Source organism: Calypte anna, chromosome 12 (assembly GCF_003957555.1).
Source record: "Calypte anna isolate BGI_N300 chromosome 12, bCalAnn1_v1.p, whole genome shotgun sequence".
In the NCBI taxonomy this organism is placed as follows: Eukaryota; Metazoa; Chordata; class Aves; order Apodiformes; family Trochilidae; genus Calypte; species Calypte anna.
The window spans coordinates 3,956,354-3,983,207 of record NC_044258.1 but is presented as its reverse complement, the minus strand read 5'-3'; the positions used below and the strand labels follow the sequence as shown (position 1 = coordinate 3,983,207).

General features: G+C 41.2%; 1 protein-coding gene across 1 annotated transcript; it reads right to left on the bottom strand.

The window, feature by feature from the left end:
• Positions 1 to 2,975: 2,975 nt before the first annotated feature.
• Positions 2,976 to 25,797, bottom strand: SHISA5 (shisa family member 5). Its single transcript, XM_030458492.1, has 6 exons — positions 25,554 to 25,797; positions 22,328 to 22,496; positions 21,905 to 21,979; positions 8,791 to 8,906; positions 7,653 to 7,871; positions 2,976 to 6,161 (listed from the first exon to the last, which is right to left on the bottom strand). Exons 1-6 carry the CDS (start codon positions 25,780 to 25,782, stop codon positions 6,088 to 6,090), a joined length of 882 nt encoding a protein of 293 aa, XP_030314352.1. The 5' UTR covers positions 25,783 to 25,797; the 3' UTR covers positions 2,976 to 6,087.
• Between the last annotated feature and the right edge of the window lie 1,057 nt (positions 25,798 to 26,854).

Sequence of the window (26,854 nt, the reverse complement as noted above, 5' to 3'; positions counted from 1 at the left end):
TGAAGTGAATGATGCTTCACTGACTAAAATATTTAGGGAACTTGCGCAGGTAGCACCTTGTTTTCTACAGCTCATAAAATCATTGACTAGTTGAGGCTGGAAAGAGACATTGTAGGTCATTCAGTCTAGCACCTGATCAAAGTAAAAAAACCCACAGACTTGACAACAGTTTAGTGTCATGTCAGGTCTCAAAACACATTTTTATAAACCAAACTGTAATAGGGGGGAATATGGCAAATACAAAATACAACATCATGCAGCATGCAACATCTAACACGAGTTGGTTTTATTCATAGAAATCCCACTAGTGTGAATTAATGCTTTAAAAAGTTTAGCCTGTGCTATACTGCAAAAAAGTTATTTTAACCATTGAATCATGTTTTTGTTAGTTACAGTCAGTAACATTCATGTTTATATTAAGGTCAAATGCAGCAGTTCTACCCAAGTAAAAATTGCATTATCTGCTGTGAACACAGCAAATGCAAACTTCTGTTTAAAGTGTAAATTGGTAGAAGTAAAAACTATCAATAATTGAGTAGAATTTAGCAGACTGGTATGGAAAAGGTGGTCTGTGAGTTTTGTATGACCTACAAACCCATTAAGCTTATCAAAATGCTTCCAAGAGTGAGGGCCAACACCAACACAGTAAGAAGTTTAACTGCAAACCCCCAACAATGTGCTGAGCACTTTGCCCCTCCAGCAGAGATGTACAGTTCACCTTGGATTATTCTTAAAAATGTTTAGTCTTAATGCTTTTAAGTGAAACAGTGCTCTGAGCAGCTGTTCATGTGTTAACTTGCTTTTGAAAATACCCAAAGGAAACAGCTACTTTGTTTTCATATTGGTTATTACCTTGCAACCACATAACTGTGGGTCTTCTAACAGATACAGCACAGAGCAGCACATTTTTCTCTAGTTTGAGGATGTAGGTGTTGCTAAAGACAACACACATCCCAAGGCAGATCTTACCTGATTCCAGATTTGTCACATAAACATCAGAGTGAAGCAAGAAAACCAACTACAGGAGCAAAAAATGTTAGAAGTCTTCAGCAGCTGATTCAAAAATTGTTTTGACTGCAGTAAGAGAAATGAGATATCAGAGGTTAATTTATACGTATTTTGAGCTGTTTTTCACTCTGGTGAAAAAACAAAAAAAGAGAAATAGCCTCCTTGTCCGTTTGCAGGGAAAGAGGGACACTGAGACTGCAAGAGCATCACTGCTGAACCCATACCAGAGAGTGCAGCCCCAGGGGTACCTGAGAGGGCTTGGGCTGAACTCACAGCACTATGCAGAGCCTTCCTGCTGCCCAGCACTGACAAAAGCAGTAAGTTGTGTCTCAGACCTAAGGAAATTGCCTTACAAGAGAAGAACATCCTCTGTAACATGATTAACTTGCTCACAGTAGAGACTGCCATAAAAAATTGAAGCAGAGGAGACTGCTCCATCAGTACTGATGACCAAGCTCTTGAAAGGATAAACAACTTTTCTTCAGCTTTAACCCTTAAGCTCACACCTCCAACAGCTTTAACTTGGGTACTTTTTGCCCCTCCTATACAGCTTACCTAAAAGCTGTAAACTGAGCATGTTTCTTGATGCAGGCCATACTAACAAGTAGATGAGGTCAAATAGTAACCAGGGGGAAAAAATAGGCCCCAAATCACTGACTAAAACAAACCTGGCAAGTTATCATACACCCCTACATGTGATACTAAGTTTCTGTACTTGGAAAAAAAAAACCCAAGCAAACAATAGCAGAGAATTCTCTTCTTACTGCTTGTCTGGCAGTAACTGCTAAAGTTTTCTCTACTTAGTGTCCAGCTCCTCTATGCAACCCTGCTGTGGGTTTTAAGATGCATGCCAAGTTTTGTTCTGGAAAAAATCCCAGTATCCTAAACAACAGCTGATTAAACATGAAAAAAACAAAACCAGCAGTATTCCTCACCTGTCCCTGGACTCTCAGCGTTTTAGTTCAGCAGTCTGCTCTCCTATACAACATTTTGCTGCAATTTTTTAGGGTGAAGATGCATTTGAAACCTTAAATAATAGAAATTCTGTTGAGAAAATGTCAACATTGGAAGTTAAATGATGTATCTTTTATCTGCAACCCATTATCAGCCTGCAGCTGAAACTCCAACAAATTCAAGAAGCAGTATTACAAAACTACCTCATTATCCCATTATAAACAACTCTTTCAGAAGGAGTTGACTGGGGGGAGAGTTGGGTTGTGTGGGTCCTCTCCCTTTCTTTTAAATCTCACATTGGAAACTTACCTAGCAATTCAGGGTAATGATGATTATATATTGAACACATTCAAAACCCTCAACCAACTTTGTACCAGTTGGTGTGCTACTAAAAGCATTCTTGACCTACTCAAAATATTAAATACTAATTAATCAGGGGTGTGAATACAGCTTTTACAAGGCATTTTTTTAAAAACTAGTGGAAGTACACAAAAACATCAGCAAAAATGTAGAAAAGTAGAAAGCATCACTTACCATATGTTGAATTTGTCAGCCTGGTAAAATGAGGCATGATATTTAACAGAGAAGTCAAAACACATATTGAGAACATATTAAAACTGTTATCAAATTACAGACTTCCCTGAAGTCTACCATCTTGTCTACACTTGACTTTTCAAATGTCTTGGGATTTGCGAGCCGATGTATTCAAACTTCATGCACTGAACTTACTCCTTAGGCCAGACAAGGCCTTAGAATCAACCCTCTGAATTTACTTTGAAGCAAACTACCAAGAGTATCATTCAGGAGATTATATTGCTCTTGTTCTGTGCTGTGACCTTTACTTTTCTTAAGGCTTCAGTCTCCAGTATTAAAAGTGATATTCATGATATAAGGCGACTTAAATCACAATTGGTAACACCAGCTGTCAAACACAATAAAGTAAAATGTAGTTTTGCAGATACACTCCTAAATAATGCTCAAATTGAGGCTAAGAACACAAAATTCATAGAATATACTTAAAACATTGTATTTATTACAAAGGTGCATAGAGTTTATGCCATTTCTTTTCTATATTTAACGTTTAAACTACAGACAACATACAAAGCTAGGTTACAGTATATAATAAGATGAACAATGATTACCTAGTAAATTCAATACAACAGAATATTCTACTGTATTTAATTTCACAAAATATTTCTGAAACAAAGGCACTTACAGAATTTAAGAAAAAGTGAACATACACTGTTTCAACATTTAAAACTAATTCCATTCCACCAAAGCACTGCAGATAACTAGTTTGAGATGAAGGCAACAGCTCCTGGGATTGACATATCAGCAGTGCTGGAACTGAAGGTTTATGGATGAGCTTCTCCATCTATTCTATAACCATCCCATTCTCTTAATTATACGAAAAGTTTCAAAGGGTAGCATTGCAATAACTAAATACAATTTGTCCCTAAACCTTTTCTTGTTAATGATCATTAATACACTAACAATAAGGAAAGATATGATTAAATGCTCCAATTATCAACTGAGGAAAGCAGACCATTTTCTCTTCTTTTGCTGAGTTTTGTAATTGAAGTAATGTTATTATTTAAGTAGTTCCTTGCATACTGATGATTAATCTTTTCACTTGTGTATAGTTATCATTACCATATGTTCACTGAAGGAAAGGTGTAAATTTTCAGGTTCCTTAACCCTATCACTCATCTCCTCCCACATGCAGTAGTGCTCCAGGCAATTTATTTGGTCTGTACAACACCTACACCAAAACTTCAGGTTTGGGGACCTCTGTTAATGCTGCCACTTCACTTTCCTTCTATCTTTTCCCTAAGGATGATGGCAGATGATCAAGCCAACTTCTCATGAAATTGCAGATTTCCCTTTCATAACCAGAACATAACCCTACTAACACTGCCACAAACTGCATGCTTTGTCACCTCAGATGGAAGAGCAGGGTGACAACTTTGTGAAGCCCCACACTGGCACACTGTGGCTGCACCTCACTGGCCAGGCTCCATCCTAACAAAGGTGCTGGAACAGCCTCTGCCCTCCTTCTACATGAATAAAAACACATGGGCTGGACCTGTAGCAAGGCAATTATTTTTGCAGCTACTCAGTGCCCTCCCACACACAAAAATTCCCCATTTTAAAAAAAGACTTCACCCTTTATACAGAAAACACTGGCCATTTTTTATTATGCTCACACAGAGTGTAATCAAGCCCAGCCTCTTGGCTCACAAGGCAGGAAAGAGCAGGAACACCAAGCAGGACACGGTGTGTGTGTGCTCTCCAAGTGCCTCTTGGCATCATTTCATGCTATCAACTTCAACACTCAGAGAGTTGTAACAGAAGGGTGTAGGTTGCTATGAATCTCAATGCTAAAAGCCTCCTACAGGTTTCTTTTGAAATGCCCTGAAGACTTCCTTGAAAAAAAAAAAAAAAAAAAAAAAAAAAAAGAGGAACTGGAATAACCCAGCTGCAGACTCAAAAATCAGGAAGAGAATAAGGCTGCCTTTGATAGCAGCAGTTTCCATCCATGATGTCAGGCAAAACAATGCTACCATCAATGTTTTTCAAAGAGAAATACATCCCAAATGTAGAATTTCAGAATAAATGGCTTGCCTCTCTAAAGAAGTAAAATCAGTGTGTAAGATATGCCAAAATTATTTCACCAACGGTGTCACAGCAATATGTGCAACAGACCAGTCAGCTCTACTGAGGAATAACAAATTATATTTCAGTGTTAGAATAGGGAGAATTGTAGAGGACATTAAAAAAACAAAACGAAACAAAACACGATTCATTTGATCAGTATAAGGTGTATAGAGCCATAAGCCTTCCAAATGAGGATTTCTCAAGACATTTCATGACTGCAAGCACTACCTTCCTCAAAGCACATTACCTTGCTGTGAGCAGATCCTACCACACTCTTCCTTTCCCTGACTTCACTGCTCAGCTTTATGGGAATGCTGAAAACAAAAGGGAGGCTTTATCTCTACTGTGTTAGGCTGGGATTCCTTATGGACCCCCCATGCTCCCCCCCACATATTATTTAAACATCACAGACTGAGTTTATAAACATCTCTAGGTTCCTGCCCTCTATACTTCCCATTAGAGACATACAGTGATAAACCCACAGCATTTAAAAACCCCAATCTATTTCTGACATCCCATCTCTCCTACAAAATAAACTTCCTTCTTTTGCAAGGCAGAACTGAACACTGGCAGGTACTTCTGCTTAACATACTCTTAAGGTGCTAATTTTTCCCCCAAACTCACGAACAACATACGACTTAATTAAACTGGTCTGACAATACTTGGACAACAAATACTCGTCCAATAATTTTTATGATGAATTCTGATGTTTTTGGCTTTTGATCTGTTTGGTCTACAAAGTGGCAAAAGGTTTGGTTTTGCTGTAAATTTCTAGCTATAAATTAAAATGGCCTGAGAAAACACCCAATAAAGGCACAATTTTAAGCCTCAAATTTGGGAAAGAAAACAAGGAAATTATCACCTTATGCTACCTTGCACAGAGAAACACAACTAGTCCAAAGACAATTAAACATGGTTTACTACCATTTACTGAATGCAAATGTGTTTAAAAAAAAATGAAAATTCCCTTTTAAATGGTAAATGAAATGTATTACACTGTAGTTCACCTAACAATAGTAATAGCTTTAAAACAGGCAGAACATTTGTAACATATATCAGGTAGTTTCTTACAGATTGGGTTTTTAAGTTTTAATACTGTGCAAAAGATTGCTACAGCTTTGGATGTTGAATAGTGCTCATATTACACCATTCCTTTCAAAATTATTGCACAGCAAATGTTATTGTGGTTCTTATTTCTGAAGTACTCCTTCTCCTAGTTTTCTCATTGTATAGAGAAAAAACTCTTTGTATTTGGTTGAGGTATAAATTAACAACTTCTGCAAGAAAATACTCCTGCCTCATACTTGAAGCTTTTTTTTTTTAAAAAAAAAAAAGATACTGAATTAACTTTCACTTTACTTAGACAAAAGATTACTGTCTTCCAGAAAAATATACTACAGTTGCACAGTGTAAACATCACAAATCATACTTTCAAAAGTTTTGTGTGCAGAAGTGTAGAAGATTGTTTCAATAGGTAGGATTCTGAGGATCCACATAAGCAGGGTTGTAAGGGGGCTGGCTGATTGGGTAAGGTGCTCCAGCTGCAAAAGCAAAACACAAGAAAAAAACATTTGTAAAATTTACATTCTAAATTCTATAATGGTAACTTCTGTTTTCAGCACACATTTAAGAAGTTCAACTGGTCTAGCATCTTCACTGGACTTAAGAGCAGTCTCTGCTAACTCATAAGACATCTGCATTTCAAAAGATCACAAAAACCTTTTTTCTTGTAGAGCTTTTTTGTTGCTGGAGTATACATGTGTATTGGGGTAGCCACTATCACCTGAATAGCCTTCAGGGGAGAGTATAGTCAGAAAAAAAAATAAATAAAAGAATGGATCTGGTCAGAAAAGAACAGCCAGTGGAAGTCAGAGATGCACAGGCAACAGTAGATATGGTATGCTGAGAAGTGAAAATAAAACACTGGGCAAAAGGACTAGAGAAAGCATCTGAGGATCCCTTCAGGCAGAATGCTTTCCTGCTAAGTGTCACAGAGTTAATTAAAAAATTAAAATAAAAAAAAAAGTGTCCCACCACTATGCATATTGAGAGTTTGCTATTTATACTAGAGTTTATAGACTCTGAAGATGTCCTTATTTTCCTGTATTTGGAGACAAGGTGCTCTCAAGTGGCATCTTTATTTTCACGGCTGTCAAATGGCTCAAGTTAGTTCAAATAAGGCAGCACCTGATGAGATTCCTGGAGCACACAAGTGTGGTTGTTGCCTTTCACTGATCCTGTAAAGCCAGTGAGTTAATCTCCTGTGATACTGAGGCTCTCCCTTGCATGTGAGCTCACAAAGAGGCTGTCTTTTGGCTAACAGAATAAAACAAAGAGCTCTCATTTTGAGGATATCTCAGCTGGCAACACAAAGTGCTTGAAGATTTTCACAGGAAAATAAATTAAAAACATATCAGCAACAGTTCAAGAAATGAGAGGTTATGAGAAGCAAAATGAGTAGTTTATTGGCACCCCCACATAATAAAGATGAAGGCAAAGCACTTTGGGGTAATCCCATTAAAAACACAGCTGCTTCATAGTTTACAACAGAAAAATAAAGTCAACAGGCCTGCCGAGTCAGTGTTTTCACAGAGAGGGCTTGTCTCCCCTTTTTTAATGTGCAATTTCTACCTGGTTTGCAAATGCTTCAGGCCATGAACAACCATTTTATATTTCAGTTGTCAGGAAAGAACAACTTTCTAAGGGCATCATCCACTGCAATATACATGTTAGTTTGACTTAGATTTAATATGAAATTTCAACTGAACTAGTAAAACATTTTACTGGATAAACAGACAGCCCCACATAACACCAAACTTTGCCAATACAGCTCCAGCTGCATCCCTTCTTGCATTGAAGGGGAAATTCCAGCAAGGGTGGATGACAGGATACACTGTAACTTGAGTTTTACATAATTTGTTTACTTTAATATAGTCACAGAAAATAATAAACATAAATAACACAAAACCAGCTCCAAAACAACTGCTTCTTCAGCTGTTTAAGAGATGAAGAAATACTCAGGGTGGCCTTACCTGCCACTGTTTCGTTATAAGCTGGGGGTCCTGATGGCTGCGTGGGGTATGGGGGAGGATACTGAGCAGGGTAGGGTGCTACCAGCATTCCTGGCTGTGGCTGGATGGCCACAGGCTGATATCCTTGATATGAGGCTACAGGGTAGTTGGGTGGCACTCCCTGCTGCGGGGCATAGGGAGCTGTAACCACAGTAGTGGCAGTAGTGGTGGTGACAACAGCTACAAACAAGCAAAAGGAACATGGTCAGTGCTGGTGGCTCTAGGAGATCACATCGGACAGGCAAACAGTAATGCAAAATACATCCCCTCTTAAGATCAATTCATAATTTCACTTTCAAAGTTCCACAGGTTTAGCAATGTGTGGCTCTAAATATCCTGCCATCCATCTAGGTGGCATCATGTACTGGGATAGAAGCCAACTTGTTTCTCAGACACAAAGAGCACAGAATTTTTTTTCTTGGACTGTTCAGAAACCAGGAACTCAACCCTGTAGCCAAGTTACCTGTGATTTGGTACAAGGCTGGCAAAACTCATAATTTCAAAATGTTTTCTGCTTTTAAAGATTAATGTGATAAGGATCTTCTATCTCAGATAACAAGCTTCCTACCATGACTGTCCAAATGAGTTTTGTTTTGTATGGTGTCTACATACTAACACATCCATGTGTTTATATGTCTCTCTCTAAATAAGTCAGAAAGGCAAATAAATACACATTATGTCACTAATCTTGCAGGAGCTGACGTTGGACCATTGGTTCGTCTCTCTTAATGGAGTATTAACACTTTCTGATAAACTGCAAGAATTTGTTTTAAAGACCTCCTCCTTTAAGCTACAATTACAGACCTTGCTCAGGATTGCACTGTTGCAGCCCTGGGCTTTTGTTGCATTTTTAAGAGACTTAGAACAATTTAACATTTCATTCTACCTTCTGTTTTCCTAACCAAACCAAAACAACACCAAAAAATCTCTGAAACAGCTTAAATGCTTGTTTTTTAATGTTCACCTATTGCAGCTTTGGTAGCAGAGAGGTAAGGCAAGATTATTTTAATCTTTTATAGAACCCAGTTTTTCCAGGGGGGTGGGGAAGTTAAATCTTGTTCAAACATGTGAAAAAGAAAATAAATCTACAGGTACTTACGCCGTGGTCTCCGACATGCTTTATACAGACAGCAACACGAACACGTGAGGCACAGAACAATAGTGATTACAATCACAGCACAAACAGTAACTCCAATCGCAATAAGGGTTCCAAAACTGCAAGAAAAACACCACCAGAAGTAGTAGGAGTCTTTCACATAAGTTTATTGCTCTCCACCCTAACACTCTGCACCCAACACTTTGCTCTTCCTCCAGTCTGTTACTCTCACTGCTTCATGAATTTGAACAAGAAACAATTGCCAAATGCACTGCTACCTGCCCAGTGGTAATTCCCTTTTAAGTGTTAATGTACATGTTTCCTACTGTCTGAAATCAATTAAGTCCTTCTTCCCTAGAAACCAAAGTTTCCAAGATTTTTATTTCCCATAGAATGCACCATGAATCAGTTTTGGGAAAACTTGCAGGAAATCAGTTTTAATGAACAGCAAGCTGTAAAATAACAAGTAGAGATCTGGTTTTACATTCATCCTGGTTTTGCTTCTTCACAGAGATTCTGGCTACAGAACTTTGCAGGTTTTTATCCTGCTCAGCTTCCTGTTAACAAAACTTTAACATTCAAACAAAACGACACATCTCTAGAACCTCCAGCAATTTTCACTTGGACACCAAACAGTCATTAAATGTGAAAAGGGGTTTTGGGTATCAGTGACAACGGGAAGTTAAATCACTGACCTCAGAAAATGCAAAGTACTCTATTATCCCTAGACCAAACTCAGAATACCTCACCTCAGTCTCCCAGAGCAAGTTAACCCTCACTCAGCTGGACACTGACAATCTAGGCACTGACAAATAAACCAGGTTCAATTTAAAACACATTTTTCCCCCTAAGAGAGATTACATAAATTTTATTCTTTCACAGCAACAGCTTGAAGAAAAAAATTTAGGTCAAACCTCTTAAAAACATGAGTAACTATTTTATCTAAGTGGAATTTAATTCAACTTGTGCACTGATTTTGTGAAATACTAAATGTAACACAGTAGGTACTCCTCAAGCACAAGCTCTGTGGATTGCTTAAGGTCACTGTACAATAGGAAGCAGGAACTGCTGCAACCTCCTGAAATCACAGAAGTGGGATCAGAAACACTGCCAGGAAAGCAAACAGACAACAGCAACACATCTGCAAAAATGTAACAATACACTCAGACTTTGTCACCTTCATTTGCACCCCTACAGAATTTTCACATGTTTTTCACATGCTGCAAAGGCATCCCTAACCACAGGCTAAAAAAAGCACAGTTAAAAACTGGTGCCCCCACCCTGTACCAGCACCAGTTTCACTTCAGCACAGTAAGTTCACCTCATCTCCATCCAAAAACCCCACTTCTTTCAAGCCTGGTATAAAAAGGCACAAAAGCAATTCCAAGGGGGCCTGAGGAAAAGAGATAAACACAGGTAATGACTCCAGGTTCTGAAACACCCACTGCCTCCTGTCCAGGCATTCAGCAGCAAACATACATCACCTTGGTCTGAAAACACAAGCCCAGAACTCAGGTATGCAGAAATGGATTAGCTTTACATGAAATATACAGAGTCCTCACTAGGTACTCATTATAAAAATTAATTTATACACTGGAAAAGAGAGAGATAATTGTGCACAGTGAATTTATATCAGGCTTAACCACCTCGACTGCAATGTTCACAAAAACCAACATGAATGCCTGTGATAAACTATAGACACCTAGAACACTGCAGGATGACAAACATTTAACTACAATTACTGCTACTTGTGGAGTGCCAGCAGCATTTTCCTCAATTTGCTTCCCACTTCTCTATCAACCCCATTTCCATGACACAATTATTACCAAGAGACAACAATGGAAAAGTCTTACAGGTTCTTCCTCTGGCCTTTCTCCAGTGAAAAAAACAATCCTTTTTTTGCCAGTGAATTACACCAAAGAAAAAGATTCTTGTGTCAAGGAAAGATATCAGGCCTGACAAAGCCAACCAAAATTCTTCACTTCTAGAGATGATGTTAGCAAAGGCTGGGCAAAATCACAGAAACCTAAGAATGGAGAAAGCAGACAAACTGAAGGAACATCTGTTCATCAAAAATAAACCAGCAAAGCAGAAAACTGGCAAAGAGCCCTTATCTTTCAGGACTAAATTCAGTTCAGATGTGACAAGAGAGAAAACAGCACAAACCCATCTGCAGCTGGGCTGGCCACCAACAGATAACCATTTATCAGTTTGAAGCATGGGCTCCATTTGTTTATTTGTAATAAAATTTTCTGCTCACTGAAGTCTCTATCTCATTGCCTATTTACTACTTCTAACAAAGAAAGCAAAAAAGCAAAGCTCAGTGAAAGATAACCACCATATCCTTATTTTCACCATATTGTTAAGAGACACCCTGTGCTTTTTCATCACTTGTCCACATCTTTGCTAAAATGCCCTGACCATGGCATGATGACATTGTGCAAACATCTTTAAAAGAGCCAAATGGAGACACACATTTAAAGTACATGTGTGTTGGGTGTGACTTCAGAGTGTGATGTCTGTGTCTGCAAACACGGTGATTCACTTCTGCCCACTGAAATACTGTGTGATTACTGCAGACCAAAATTACAAGTCTTCAGAAACAGCCCAAAGAGGGAAACAACAGCCAGGAGTTAGATCTTCTGAGAGTTTTCAAAGGAGTGTACACAAGAGGATTACTGTGGGCATTTTTATGACCTACTTCACAGAAGCAGCATACCTTTCCTGCCAGTGCTTGGGCTCATGCAGACTGGTATCCTGAAACAGCAGAATGCAGCATGACACTCAGAAAAAAACCTTGTATGTGCTACCAATTCACTGCATCAACACCCTCTTTCAACAGTGAAGCTCTTCAAAATATTTTTTTCCAACAATTTTTGATAATAAAAACTAGTAACACTCTTTTTGGAATACCTGAATGGTCAGTCACTACCTAACTATACTGCTGCCCAAGCTGCACTATCCAGTAATATCCCACTTGTAAAACCAACCACTGAAAAAATCCCACTAGTAAAACTACTGGAAGGAAGGCTACCAGTAACAGGAGATGTTACTCAAGGGGGCCAGAACAGTGCTCAGCATGCTTTACTCAGTGAACAATCTAAGCCTCAGGAGATATTATGGACACTGGATAAAGACCCTTGCAGCATGCTAACTCCAGAAAACCTATACTATTTTTTTTTAAACAAAACCATTGCCTCATTTAATTGCTTTCACCTGATAAATCTGTATAAAATGATTCTGAAAATATTTGAAAAAATATATTCATATTAAAGAATAATTCAGTTACCAGCTCTTAGCATTATACAGAAATTAAAAATAATAGACACATGGGATTGTAACTTAAAGATACTTCCACTGTATGGTTAACCAGTAGAAAAAAGAAAAAAACCCTGTAAAATAGCAAAAAACCACACATTACACCCTGCATTCTGCAAACAAACGTCAGAGTGCAGAAGTCCGGGTGGGCACAGCACTGGATCAGAGTGCTCTGCTGGTGCCACAGCTTGAACAAGGGTTTCCAGACTCCCACACTGTATATACCATAGCCTCTAAACAAAGCACACAGTCATAAACAGCCTCAGCTCATTCACTGCCATATCCTGCTTCTCTCTCTTCATACAAAAGCTAACTTTTGCCAGTAATTTCACAGAAAACAAAAATAGAGAACAAACCCAAACCTAACAGCAGTTTTACTGCAGCAACAATAAATTGTTACTGCTCAGAAATCCAAGGGAAAGCAGGTACAGAGAGAGGACTCCCTGCCCTCTCATACCCCCACCTCTCTCCTGCTTGCCCTACTCCACTTCTAACCCTGTTCTCTCACCTTTGGAAAGCACTACACTGGGTAGGAAACCAGCACACTTCACAGACTTACCTTACCTTGAAAGTTTTCTAATTATTTAAAACATACTACCAGTTCACACAGTGGAAGTTACATGATTAGGGTCTGTTTCACCCCTTTTGGTACTGAATGAGGAACAATGAACAAATTAAAACAGGAGAATCAAATCCAGGATCTAAAAGGTACTATTTGTAGAAATTAATTCTCCAGGAAGTTGTTTTTCATGTGAGATTCCAATCTTTAACACTGTCTAGTGGGAAAAAAAGTAAAATGCTTTGAGTACATTTAAAGCCTTCTAAAGTATTCATGTTTCAATTCCAGTAACAAATTTTTAAACCTTTTAAATAGTTTGAATCACTTAAGTTTGGAACATTTTGTAAGCCTTGCTGTAAAAGAAAGCTTTTATGTATCTATGCATTCATGACAACGGGGCACAAGGGGGCAAATTGCTGAAAGACAATTCTGTCTTTAAAAAAAGAAAAAAATACCCAAATGAAAGAGACAACTTGGTTCTGAAAAATCAGTTTAAACAGCCTATTTGTTTTGCAAGATTTGTTCCAAGCTGTAAGAAACATGTTGGCAGGGTCCTTTTCAAAAGCAGGGCTGCTGTTAAAAATTATACATTTACAAATACTGGGTTATGACTCAGGGTTATGTTATGACACAGGGTGGTCTGGAAGGCCTTCAGAACTTAGGCCATTCCTGAAAGCCTAAAGTATAAAAAAGTAAATGCATATTATTCTTTGCTGCTCCAGAAAAGGATGCAGTTCCCAGAAATGTGACAGAATGGCAAATTTCCAGACTTCTTGTGACTCAGATACAGGGCACAACCAAATAAGTCCCCAGGCTGATGCTTTCCTATATAAGACATTTTAGTGACAGCCATTCAGTGCCACCACCTCTAAAGTTTGGCAGGAAAATAAAAGTGGTTTTTGTTTTGTTTTTGTTTTTTTTGTTGTTAAAGCTGAAGCAGCATAACTTCCTAAGGCCCTCCAGAGGGATTAGTTTGTACAACTTCCTCAGTTTAATATTTTAGCATGAAGATTCAAAACTTGAGAACCAATTTGCTAGAGACTCAAAAAGAAAAACATTTACTCTTAACAGAAAAAGCAAACTCTTGTGAGGTGGCAGGAAAGCCTTAGTGTGACCACCCTATTTTAGCACAGTTGGGTTTTGGCCCATAGGAACTTGAGTCCATGCAGACAACCAAATACACACCATAGTGTCAGGCCTCACAGCACAGCTGCAATCACACAAATTGCTGCTGGCAGCCAGGGTCTGCTCCTGCCATTTCACCTGGGAGCCACCTCTCCAAAAGGAGCTCCCTGCATGATCAAGAAGCATATAAGAAACAAAGGACTAATAACTCCTGTGGTGGGTAGCAGGCAACTTCCAACTCCAACTCAACAGCATTATGAAACCTTAATAGCTAGATCAGTCCGTCAGGTGTGAGTAACTGCTAAGTCATTTCTCAGCTACCTGATGTGGTGAAGCATGGACAGGAACCGGGATGCTGACACAAGTTATTCCTTGTGAGTGTTCCTCCTAGGGCCATGCCCAGGCACAGCTCCTTTATGTGAAACTAATTATTTCATTTCACTTTTGCTAACCCATCAGTGTGATGTCCCAGCTTGAGTCACCATTAACTCTAACCTGCCAAACTGCTCTGGCATGGACACATTAACTTCCATGGAAAACCACTAAAACTTCCCACAACTTTCCAACTTTCCACAGTTCTTCCTTTTCTGCCTCTCTCTTTCTTTTTTTTTTTTTTTTCCCCCCACCCACCCTTAAGGAAAGTTTGTAGCAACAGCTCCCCAAAACAGTCCCTGGGACACCCCTGCTTACCTGCAGCCTAAGAAACCCTGTGCAACATCCCCAAAGTCGGGACAAACCTACAAAGCTGAGAACACCTCAGCACCAGCCAAGCCATCTCTGGTTTGAGAGCTCATACTAAAGCAACAACAACGAGAGCATGGTAAGCCAAAACACCCTGAAACTGCGAAAGAGTTACAGAAAATGAGAATGCAAGGGTCTTTTTGAGAAAACGTTTTCTAAATGTGTACTGAAACGGCCCTTTTTCTGTTCGTCCCAATAGGAAGCTGTTGTGCATTGCTTCAGACTCAAAATAATAAACTTTAAATTAATACACATAGTCCTACAGGGAAAAAGCTAATTACTGTTTTTAAAAAGACACCGATTTTTCTATATTTTCCAGTAACATGTAACAGGTTTGGCACCAAATGTTCTTTAACAGCCTTTATGAGAAGATGGCAAGGAGGGAACATCCAGGAGTTTGTGGTTTCACACAGACACCCAACACCTGGATCCAAGAGGTTATTATGGGGGATGTGTAGAAGCATCTCTATGAACAGTTCACCTGTACTAAATATGTCTATTTACATAAGTCCCTTTGTAACACGTAGTAAAAATATAATTTTCCAGGGAAGTTTCCCAGGAAAACTACTACCATACACTTTGCAAACAGCTGAGAATAACTGCCATAGGAAACTGGCACATTAAAAATAAATACATAACAAGGAGGTGAAAATCCAGAGCTGCATCCAGAGGGACTAAAGCCTTTCAGCAATGGTGCAGAAACCAACACTGAAGCTTCATGTAGGTCACAAGACAATTTCAGACAAGCCCTCAGCATAAAAAACCTGTCCTTAACTGCAATATACAGAAAAAAAAAAAAATTTAAAAGCTCCTTTAGTGGCAAAAAGGGAATGTAGATCTTTTACAGGCACAGATAATTAAGGCAAATTAAATGAATCAACTCCTCTCCTACTGCTGGGCTTGCTGTCCAATAATACAGGATATTACCCCTCACCCCAATTAAAATTTGGGATCAACATGAAGGCAATGGGAGGCATATTTCTTAAATGGTTAATTGAATTAATAGAACAAATTCGACTGAAAAAAGCTAATTGCTTAACACAGAAATTTTTCCCCAAACAAACAACTACTGCCATGCTATGAATTTGTTATTGCCAGTACCACCCTAATTCTAGAAAGCAGACCTAAGCAACTAATTAGAAAGCAATTTGGCTAAATAGTTGAAATTTTAAATAAAATTTTAAAAATTAAGAAGGATTATTTTTCTGGTAAATTGCAACGTGTTGTGTGGCTTGTGAAACACACTGAAACTGCAATTAAAGGAAATTTAGTCTGGGCTATGCCACCAGCTTTGCTTACCATGCAGCCCAGCTCCACATGAAATACACCTTTTACTCTTCACAGTAACACTGTGATCAGGCAGGAAGAAAATTTAAGTTAGGTAAGTTCATTATCCTATCATACTATGCACTGACATGCTACCTGACTCTCTCTCTTCAGAAGTATTACTCATCCAGCACAATGATGATAATCAAGGAAAATCTCTTTGTACAAGTAGGAGGAGACCTGTGCAGTCAGGGTCACATCCTGCTGACTGTTTATCCTTTTAACCAGTACTCATCATCAACATAAAATTTATAAAAATGCCAGAAAAGTGATTTTGATGACTGGTTCCTTCCATAACTTAAGTTTTTAAGTTTACCTTTCACTGGAATCAAGAGCCAGAGCCCTAAACATTAACAGTATAAAATGAATGTATCAAAAGAACTATGTTTCCACAACTGCTGATTTCCTGAAATTAGCAGGAAAAAAAGCAGAAACTCACTTGTTCATTTCATAGAAGACTCTACAACTGCAGTTTTAAAAGACTTTTGCAATTTAGGGCCATCTTCCTCCTCCCCTAACCATTCACCTCTTCTTCCTAAAACACACCTACAACACAACCTAATAGCAAACACATCTGGCTACACCTCAGGCCATGGCTATTTACTGAAGTATATGAAAGGGCAGAGTTTAAGCTAGCTTTGAAAACCACATGCTCAAACTTTCACAGATCCTACTAAATAACAATCTTGGTGTTTTAACCATCTTTTCAAGGAAGGATTCTCATTTCTTAGGCTACAGGACCCTCCTGAGGGACACCCTGCCTGTGGCTGCTTTCACATACTCTCTACAAACAACCTGTACATTAAAAATTTACTGTTTTCAGAGTTACAGAGCAGAGGTACAGCAAAGCCCACAGAATTAGAAGAGGGAACACTCTACCCCAGTTAAGTACAGTCAATGATGAACACACCTGCAGAAAAATGAACTGAACATAATCCAAGTGACTGATGTTACTGTGTCTTTGCATGTCAAGGCCAGGTCGTCTTGCTTTTTGCCACAGAACAACCTTCTGTACTCAGGAGAGCACACTAACCCAACCATGCACATCTGCCCCTTCAGCCAGGACACCGTTTTTCAAAATCCCATCTTGGTTGCAGAGTAAATAAACCTGCATGAGCAGCAAGCCTGAAGCAGGCAGCAGAGAAATTCTTAGTCACAACTCACAATTGCTCTGACAGCTTAAACTGGCTCCTTCACTGAGAGCACAGGGAAACCAAATGCTCTCTATTGCAACTTACACATAATTTTGCATAGATTGTAGCTGTAACTCTGGGCTAGTAAAAAGCATAGAACAATTTTTAAATAGCTTCAAAGCTAAATTTCAATTGTTTCTGGAGAAGAAACGTACACTCCCTGGTGAGATTTTATCCTGTGTCTGAACACAAGCCTTGCAGCATGGGCTCTGCATGCAGTTTAACTCAGTTATTAGAGAAAATATTACAGACTAGTACTGGAAAATGAAACCCCTACTCATTGGAGACTGCTTACAAATTTTCCAATGCATACTCTTCCTAATTTATTTGATTATCATTGGCAAACTATTACAGACACTGGAGCTCCAAATACACTGAAATGTAAACTCTGCCTGATAGTGATAGGGGAGAAGGAGAAGAAACAGGGTAGAGTTCAGTGTCACCTTGTTGATGGAGAAAACACACTCAAATTCTACACTGAGACAGCAAATTAGGATGATCACATCTTCCACAGTTACAAATTCATGAGTTTTGCCAACTCACACACCTACCAGACTACTGCAGCTGCTGCATTTCACACAAAGGCAGGCAGAATGATTTGGGACTTTCTCCATGTCACAAAAGGAGATCCAAGTCACAAGACCACACATGGATCAGCCCATGATGAGATGGAAATAAGAACATCCCAAGCTTAACAAGGCTGCTCTGTCTCTGCCAGCTGAGGCTCCCCAGGAAGGGGCATTCTGCTCCCCTCTCCCCATCACATCAGCACTAGCAGCCTTTCCTCAAGCACCACTGTATCTGTCACACAATCTGCTGTAACTTCAAGACAGAAATTGTCAGAAATGAGTCCAATTAACTGTGCACACAACAATTTGAAATTTTATCTCCATTAAAGACTGCCAACAGATGCCCCAACTACAGTATTTTCTTTTGTAACTCTGACACAGATGTTCTGACTTCCTCCACCTCCTTAAACACTCAAATACTTCATAATTAGTTGAACTGTGGATGTGAGTCATCCCATTTCCTTTCTCAGTAAGGGTCACTATGGGAAAATTGGCATGCCAAGGCCAAATAGCCACAATACCAGTGAAAATTACAACAACTGAAGTTCCACTGAATCAGTGCTACACTTTTTGTAGTTTCTTAAAGCAATACTACTACATACTGCAGAATGAAAAGGGAAAAACAACTAAATTATCCTTACTGCTCACAATCCACCTTTGAAACAAGAGCAGAGGAGGGGGGAAATTCAGTAATCCAATTAAATGGAAAAAAAAAAAAGTAAAAGGGGAAACACCTTCCAGTAGTAAATCCTTGCTACAATGCATTCACTAGAAGCAGAAACTGTAGAAACTGAGTATGGTCCTCTTACATGCAAGGGAAAAAAAAGGAAATTTAAAAGGTTTAGTGGTATGAAACCAATGCCTACACTCTGACCTAAAACTCCAAATGATCTTTAAGGGTTGATCACCCATGGAAAAAGCCTGAATCTGAGTGAACACTGACTTTTATACTTTTGCTTTCTACAAATTCAGTGTTCTGGGAAGCACAGTGCTTTAAAGTACTTTAAAGTACATTATTAAAATGCTCCAGAGGAATGCAATTTATTGTCTTTAAAATGCTACAAAGAAGATTAAAGGATATGAACTGCTTGCATGGTTAACTACAAGTAGAAGGGCTGTCTAAAGAGCCTTGCACCACTTCCTCAACAGGGCCTGATACTCAAGTACTGAAAGACAACAACATTAAAGGCACTGATAAAAAGAAACTTATTATAAAACTGACACATTGCTTGAACTTCTCTGCAGAAGACTTCGGAATAAACACAGGAAATAAAAAAAGCAAAAGCAAACGACAAACTCCTCAGCCACACAAGCAAAAGGTAGAACACAGATATCACCACTAACCCTTCCCTGACACTGTCCCACAGAATTAAGAGCACAACCCTGATGAGTTTTCCAGGCAGGGAGTACAGACACCCCAGATCACTTGGCACAGTGGCAAGTCCACATACAATTGGTGAGCAGCCCTCAGAGAGGTGAAATTCTCTTAAAAAGACAGGATTTATGAGCAATGTGCTAGAGTGGTAACCTTGATCTAGGAATAAGCCAGTGCGAGAATGAGGAACTAAATGCTTTCTGACCCCTAATGCCTGGAAACCATCACCTCCTCCTCCTCCTGAAGGGCAGTGTCAATGGCAGTATCTGCAGCTCTTGAGAAAGAACAGGGCTTGAAGGAAGCTGACCTTTGTTGCCTTTCCTCCTGTGACAAACTGTTTAAAGACTGTGCTCATCGTGCTGGAAATCTAAAGACACATCTCAACTGATATCAGCCTTCCTCCCCACACAGTAAAATATTACACATAGTCATAAAGAAGTAATTTAAAACTTCTTCTTTTAAAAGAAATTGACATGAAGCAAGAGGGTGGAGTACACCTTGCACAGGGAAACCAGGGACAGTTCTTCCAGAAGGAATGCAAGTAACTGATTTGTTTAAAAACAAAAACAAAAACAAAATCCAACCAAATCAAGCAAAACAGTAACACCAACACACAAAAACCTGGGCAGAATCTGTTAATAAACAGAAACCTACTTGGTGTCCCAATGACTGCAGTCACAGCAAGCCCTATTCACTCTCATTCCTGATGCTGAAACACCCTAAACCAGACACCTGAAGTCATTGGTCCCTTTGGAAAGCTCTGGGATACAGTATTCCTCTGGAGGAACATCCCGGTGTGCTGCAGTTTGGACAAGTGTTCTGATGCCAGCAGAGAGGAGGGTAGACTTGTAGGTTGAAAGAAGACAAATTGAATAATGAACTGCTGTTAACCTCAGTGCTAATGCAAGACACAAAATGATACTCAGCTTCAGACAGCAGTCACAACCTGCATGCTTCCAGCAGTGGGGACTGAGTGCCCAACACCGTAAGGACAACAGCTCCAGCAAGAACATGATGGTCACAAGAAGTGGAGCTCCAGACCTCAGGCATGGGACAACAGACAAGGCACATAGGACCCTCTGGGGAAGGCAGCCCTGGCAGAAGGAAAAAACATCCCCCCAAACTTTCAATATACAGTGAGGGTGACTTTTTGGTATGAAACACCTGGGTTGGACAGCTTGACTGAGATGCCTTGGGTTCTGACCCTCCTGGCCTACTGGCTCCTGCATGGTTCAAAACTACCCTCAACCTTGGTCACCCCAGAAACCTGCAAACCAGAGCATCTTACCCCCTTTGTTTTCACCCAACTAGACACTGCAGACACTCAAAACTACAGTTTCTCTAAACAGAAATATTTTAGAATACTGTCCCAGGCAATCCAGGACAGGGTGGCTTTTCCGAGGTGGTATTTCTATGAATAGTTACTAGCTTTCTATCAAAGTTGCCTAAGCAGAAATTAAGTTTCAAGTCAAGTCTAGGCCTTTGCACAACATATTAATTTTTCAAAGCTGTAATATAACTGAAAGGAAAAAAAGAAATCACTAATGATCATTTTTGCAAGGTGAGACATCAATAATTCTCTCTTTTTAGGCATTCTGTAGCTGAAAACCAAGATAATTAAAGCAACTTAGCTGCTGCTTCCTACACGGTTCCTGTCATTTACATGTGCACTTTTGTGGACTGCAGGCCTTGATGGCAGTTCCTTGAACAACTGTGCAGCTTTTTGTTTTGCTTTCTTTTTTAATGCTTATATTCCTTCACTGTGCTTTTTTAATAACTATGCTTGCCGACATGGAAAGAAATATCTTACATTCTTTCTATTTAACCTTTATTATTCCAGCAGACTCAATATCTCTGCAGCCCTGAAGATGCAGAAGCTTTTTTTTTTTTTTTTTACCTTCCACCTAAAAAAGCACCAAACGCTGAGCCTAAAGACGAGGCTCACGCCTGCTGTACCTGAACCATCTGAAGGTCCCTAAGACCGCTCCATCAGCCTAGCAGCGAAGCATCCCCTCTCCAAACCCTGACATCGGCCCGTTCCTTGCGCACGCCTATGGGTACCCCGGACACCCCCATCACACGGACGCCCCAGCAGCGCTCCGGGGCTTCCTTCCCACCGCCTCTAGGACGCAGGAACGGGGACGCGATCCCCCCTTGCCGCAGCGACCCGGCCAAGGCCAACCCGGTGCCGGTACCGTTACCCCCGGTATCCCCGGTACCCCGCTCACCCCATGCTCGCCGCCGATCGCCCCGCGCCCTCCGCTGGCCCCGCCCCCTGACGTCACACCACTGGCGCCGCCCCCTTAAGGGTGCCGCGGCCCATGGCTCCGTGCAGCTTCCGCGGAGCCGCAGCACCCCCCGCCGCCGGGCTGCGCCTCCGCCAAGGGGTCGAGTCCCCCTGCCCTGCCATCCCAGCCAAACTTATTTATCAAATGCCGCCCAGGACTAACCCGTCTCCTCTCTGGTCTGTCTTTCAAGTTGTGGAAAACAGACGCTTTCTGCAACAATGCTCTCCTAAACCCCGAAAAGAACTTATTTTGAGATCCTGTCAAGAGATACTGTTTAAGTGAAAAGGGTGCTAAAAAGCAAGAAAATGCATGAACCTAAAGCAGCTTCTCTTACTGAGCCACTATGGACTCGACCTGCCAGTACAAAGCAAGCATGCTAATGCTTTGGCCAGCAACCTCCCTCCCACTCAGCAACGAGAATACACAACAATCAATCATCAGAACAGAACAGTCCAACTCTTCCTCATGTCCCTTCTTCAGCTCACCCAGGGAGCTTCAGTGCTCCCCATCCTCAAGATAAATCAGTATTTCTGTTCTCATCTTCTATTGGCATGGCTCACCTACACGCTGAAGAACCTCCAAAATAAATATAATTTTAAAACCTGAGACTTTGCACAGCTTACCTGGGGTCAGGAGAAATGTAAATATCAGGATCTGAATATGACTCCATGTAATTCAAGTTGCTCAGGTCAGATGTCCTATAGTAAGAGAATTGATGTCAAAAATGGAATTTACAACTTAGTCAAGTACCTAAGTTCCAAATGTTTATGAAAGGCAATGTACACTTAGAAGAGAAAGAGATAATTTTTTTTTCCTAAAAGAAAAACAAATACAGGAAAAGTAAATGCTCAGGAAAACACAGACCAGTTCATGCAATTTGCCCACCTCATTGCTCCCATTTCACAGGGAAGTCACATGCATTAATGTAGATCCCCAGTGGAGCCAGAGCTAAAAAGTCTCTATGTAAATTTTTAACCACTACACTGAGTATTTTTGGAATTTAATGATAAAATTATAAACTTCTGTATACACTGTTTGCCTCCTACCTTCCATGAAGCAGATTACACTGAACTAGTTGTTCTTCATCAAATTTTAACAGCTCATTAGAGCAACAGTACTGAAGCATGCAATTTCCACAGCAGAATTTGGGACAGGATTTTGCAGGTTGTGCCTTGCCATGATGATCAATATGTGCCTGACAATCTTCACCCAAAACTGAAAAAAAAAAAAGTTAAAATCCAATAGTTAGTAAATAAATAAACCTATAAAGTCTTTTTCACAGTGACCAGCTCACCTAGGTTAACATTTAAATATCTTTCGAGTATTTTGTCTAGGTCTTGCATATCAGTTATTTCCTTTAGAGGAAATAAAAGGGAAAATACTCCATGCACACAAACTATCTCATCTTCATCAAGAAGCTCTTCCTAACTGTTCACACATACAAAAAGGACTGTACTGCAAGTACATATGAGATGCTCTGCCTGGTGATACTCTCTTCCACTACAGCTACCAAATTGCTGTGAAGCCTCCAAGAGCACCATTATGAACCAGACCTGTTAAAAATCCCACACAAGCCCTAAAATCAGGTGGAAGAAAATGTTAAGTTTTGCAAGACATTTGACTTGATGCAAAAAATGCAACACAACTGCATTCACTGCAGCTTTGGATTACCATGTGACTTGGTTGTTTCCTCCTCTGGCTTTGTTTTCTTCAAGGAAAATTCTACCCCTGCTAATCCAGAGCATAAACCAGAGATGTCACAAACCAGAGGTTCTTAGGACTAAAATCAGTCAAATGGCATCCTCCCACTTCAAGTCTCAACCAGTGAAGTTATAGTGTTAAGGAAACAGAGGTGTTCATGTACTGGGATGGAATTCTTGGGAGACATCCCATCCCCTCAGCACTGCATTGGGTTGACACATTCTTTAGCAGACTGCCTGCTTTCTCTTTGCCCCCTCAAGCCTGAGTGAATGCAACACAAGAATGGCACAATGAAAGCTTCCACGTATCACACAGAAAACCTTCTCAAAGTTTAAGCAAAAATCATTTCCCAAGGAGAATCTTTAGCAATAGTATCATTTAAGTTTTCTGTGAGAAATGCTGCGGCCACCTGGTTTCTATTCCTCATTTTTCTTCTTATCACTTTATCACATATCACATTAACAAGACATACCCTGCTCCTACCCACATTCCATCTGAGAAGCTCAAGTTACTTGAGGTGTAGTTGTTTGTCAAAAGCAAACAAGAAGAGGTAATGACAACAAATTATATTTCTTCAGAAGAAAAGCAAGGGGAAGTTCCTGGAGTATTTAAACTGATTTTGCCATTTAAAAACTCAGTCCTGACTTTGGCACCAAGACACACATGAATAGTTCAGCCAACATTAAAAAGAACTAAAAATATATTAAGGGGGGTTAAATGTGAAGGATGATTAAACACAAGCAAGGAGGAACATCTACCAAGGAGGAAATTCTGCTTCTTCTACCAATACCCCAGTACTTCTACTCGTGTGTTTACACATGCTTATGCCTGGCTCACTGAATTTTTCCTCTGCAGACATGTAATTTCACCTAACAACTTTCTCCTTCCTGTACCACTAATAGGGAAATGATAGGTAGCTAAACCAATTCCAAAATAACTTGTGATATTACAAATAAAACAGCAACCAACAAAATCACTCCATCTCAGCACTGCATTACAGCAGCACAATCAAATGACAGCAGAAATGAAAGGTCTGGGCCAGTTTTCAGGTGGCTGATCTGAGCCAACAAAGGCTGAGCAGACCAAAACAGTAGATTTTGGCTCCTCCGCTTGGTTTCTTTCTTCTCCCATCTGTTGTGGCATCTCTGAGACTCCTCCTGAATTAATTCCATTCACCAGCTGATGAAGGGTTTGTGGGTCTTTTTTTCCCTCCTGATTGGTTTTCTGTCAGGTTAATGATCTGAATCACCCCAGAGGAGGCCCAGTATATACCTAACCCACCATGACGCATGGCCTAAGACTTGGGGAGGCAGAAATTACCTCCTTTACTACAATACTTGCTACTGAGGGATTCATCCTACCCTGCAAAACAGCATCATGATGATTTCACACAATCAGTACCACAAAAAACCTTTAACAAGCTGATCAAGTTTCACCTCAGGATCAGAACTGCTAAAGTATTCCCAGTCTAACCCCCCAAACTATTTCAGGAAGACAACTTATAACACCACTTATTCAAGGCCAGCTTGCACAGTTACTGCTGTAGCACTGTCACTGTGAAACAGCTTGAAGAGCTCCTTCTCTGGCACTCACCCTTTATAGATAAAACTGCCCATTTCAATCATGCTTTAGCTCAGCACTCAAACTGTGACCCTTTACTACTCTAACCAAGCTGAGTGTCCTCTTGCATACCCACTAAAGATCACAATTACCTTTCCTGCATAAGTCTGTGCACAATTTGATCCTTCAGATACAGTGTTGTCACTGACGCATACCATCTCAAGAGGACTTCTCCTTTTCTGAGATATCACCGGGAAACTCCTATGATCACATCTGCTTTTCCTCATCACCTGACAAAGCCAGGGAAAACCACACATTCCATCCTTTAAGTACAGTTAACATGATGACAATTATATATAGGGCTGCTGAAACAAACCCAATAATGAATGTTAGCATCTGATAGCTATGTATGAACTCAATTATCAAATGAGTTTGCATAAGCAGTGCTGATTATGCAATATGGTAATTAAACACCTAAATATTTCTATTATCTTACCCTAAAAGGGCAAAATTTACTGTGTTGGGGATGAAAAGGTGAAGATTTTTAGTGCCATGCATCAGAAGTGACTGGCTGGCACTTTATGGTAGATTGTTTCTCCCCCAGTAGTCTTACCTTAGGTCTACCAGTAGACAGTAACCATTAGGTGTGTCCATGCACTCAATGCTGGGGTCCTAATTCAGCTGAGTGACATTGTGCACCACTGTCAACACACACCTACCTCACTTCAAGCAGAACTTTGGTCTCAGAAAAACCAATTCCCACCCAAACCGCTGTTCAGGGGTGAATACCTCTACCCAGACTCACATCCCCCGGCCCCAGCTCTGGCCTTCGGGGGGCTGCCCCATGGCGGGCGCTTCGGCAGGACCTCCCCGGGGAATGCAGCCTCGGCCCCAGCTCCTGCCAGCAAGTGCCCCTCGAGCCGCCTCGCAAGTGGCTGCCGGAGCCGCCAAACTGCCTCGACTACCCTGCTGGCAGCACCGGCACCCCCCGCTCCGCAGCCCCGCACTCACCGGCCGCCGGCAGCAGGAGAAGGAAGCTGAGGCCGAGGGAGACCCGGCACGGCGCCATGAGCGGCTTCGGCCCTGGGCGGGTCGGGAGAGGACCGAGCGGCGGGAGGAGCCGCCTCACGGCAGAAAAGGCGGAAAAGCTGCGTGGCGGGCTGGGATTCCCCTGGTGAGGCGACGGTTTGGCGAGTGGCCTCGGAGCCTTCTCCGCAGCAAAGCGGGAGATACCGTGCATGAGCCACGCCGCTCTTCAGCTGCAGCCCCAGCCCCAAGTTTGTGTGGTAGCCCAAATGTGTTCCTCATAGCCCACTTCCTGTTCCCCTACATGATGGCTGCTGTACCCACTGAAGGCTTCCTTCTTGCACTTTAAGCCAAGATATCCTTCTTCACACAGGCCACAAGTCCCCGGTAAAGAGCTCCCTTTGCAGGGCTCAGGGCAGTCTGGGCAGTACCAGCTACTGAGGGCTCGAGTCCTCTCAGATGACCTTGAGGGCAAAAGAGTCGCGTGTGGAAGGCAGCGCAGAGACTTGTGAGGCAGAAAAAAAAAGGCACTGAGGGAAGGTAGAGATGAGGAGGGCAAACCAACCGACCACGCAATATTCGTCTTTTCTGACAGCCAGTGCTGGTGGGAGCTCCACTTCTTGCCGGACGATCCCTTGGGATACAGATCCTGGGGTCTGGCCAGCCTCAGGGACAGTTCAGTGCTGTGGGGGAGCTTCTGGGAGATCTCTGGCCCAAGCCAGTGAGCAGCCACCACCCTTTGCGTCTGCCCAGAGGAGACTCCTCAGCCTTCCAGGCCAGGAGAGCACTGGCAAAAGACTCTGAGCCAAGTGGAGAGAGCTTTAGTACGATCTGGAGAGCTGAGTAACTAACTCGCCACAAGAGCTTTCCTTCCTCACTCCTCCAGTAGGGAAGTCCCATAAATCACCAGCCCAGCCATAGGCCAGGTGAGAACTGCCCAGGAGAGGGGCTCCCCTGCTCCCTCTACTCCTGGGTGCCCCTCTCTGGCACCTCCAAAGCTGCCCCACAGCCACTTGCATTTTCCAACCCCACCAAGAAAGGGCTCAGACTGGCTTGGAAAAAGGCCATTTATTGCCATGGGAAAAGGCCATTTCCACTGTAACATCCCAGCTTCCAAAGCTGCTTTATCTTCTGGAGGCAGCACACCAACAAAGAGCTGAGGAGCTCAGGAGAAAGATGTTGGGTCATGTGTGCCATTTAGGTGCAGTGCTGAGGCCCTGTACTGTGCCCCAGCCACCGAGAGCCTGTGAGCAGATGGGATGTGTGAGCCCAGGCCAGGCTCAAAG

What these genes read in the sequence shown, in the direction of transcription:
- SHISA5 (XM_030458492.1), bottom strand. Translation starts at nt 25,782, where the DNA reads ATGCACGGTATCTCCCGCTTTGCTGCGGAGAAGGCTCCGAGGCCACTC. An exon ending in TGTAATCTGCTTCATGGAAG is followed by an intron (nt 21,980 to 22,327) that starts GTAGGAGGCAAA and finishes CTCTTACTATAG; the next exon opens with GACATCTGACCTGAGCAACT. An exon ending in TACATTTCTCCTGACCCCAG is followed by an intron (nt 8,907 to 21,904) that starts GTAAGCTGTGCA and finishes TTTTTCTTGCAG; the next exon opens with TTTTGGAACCCTTATTGCGA.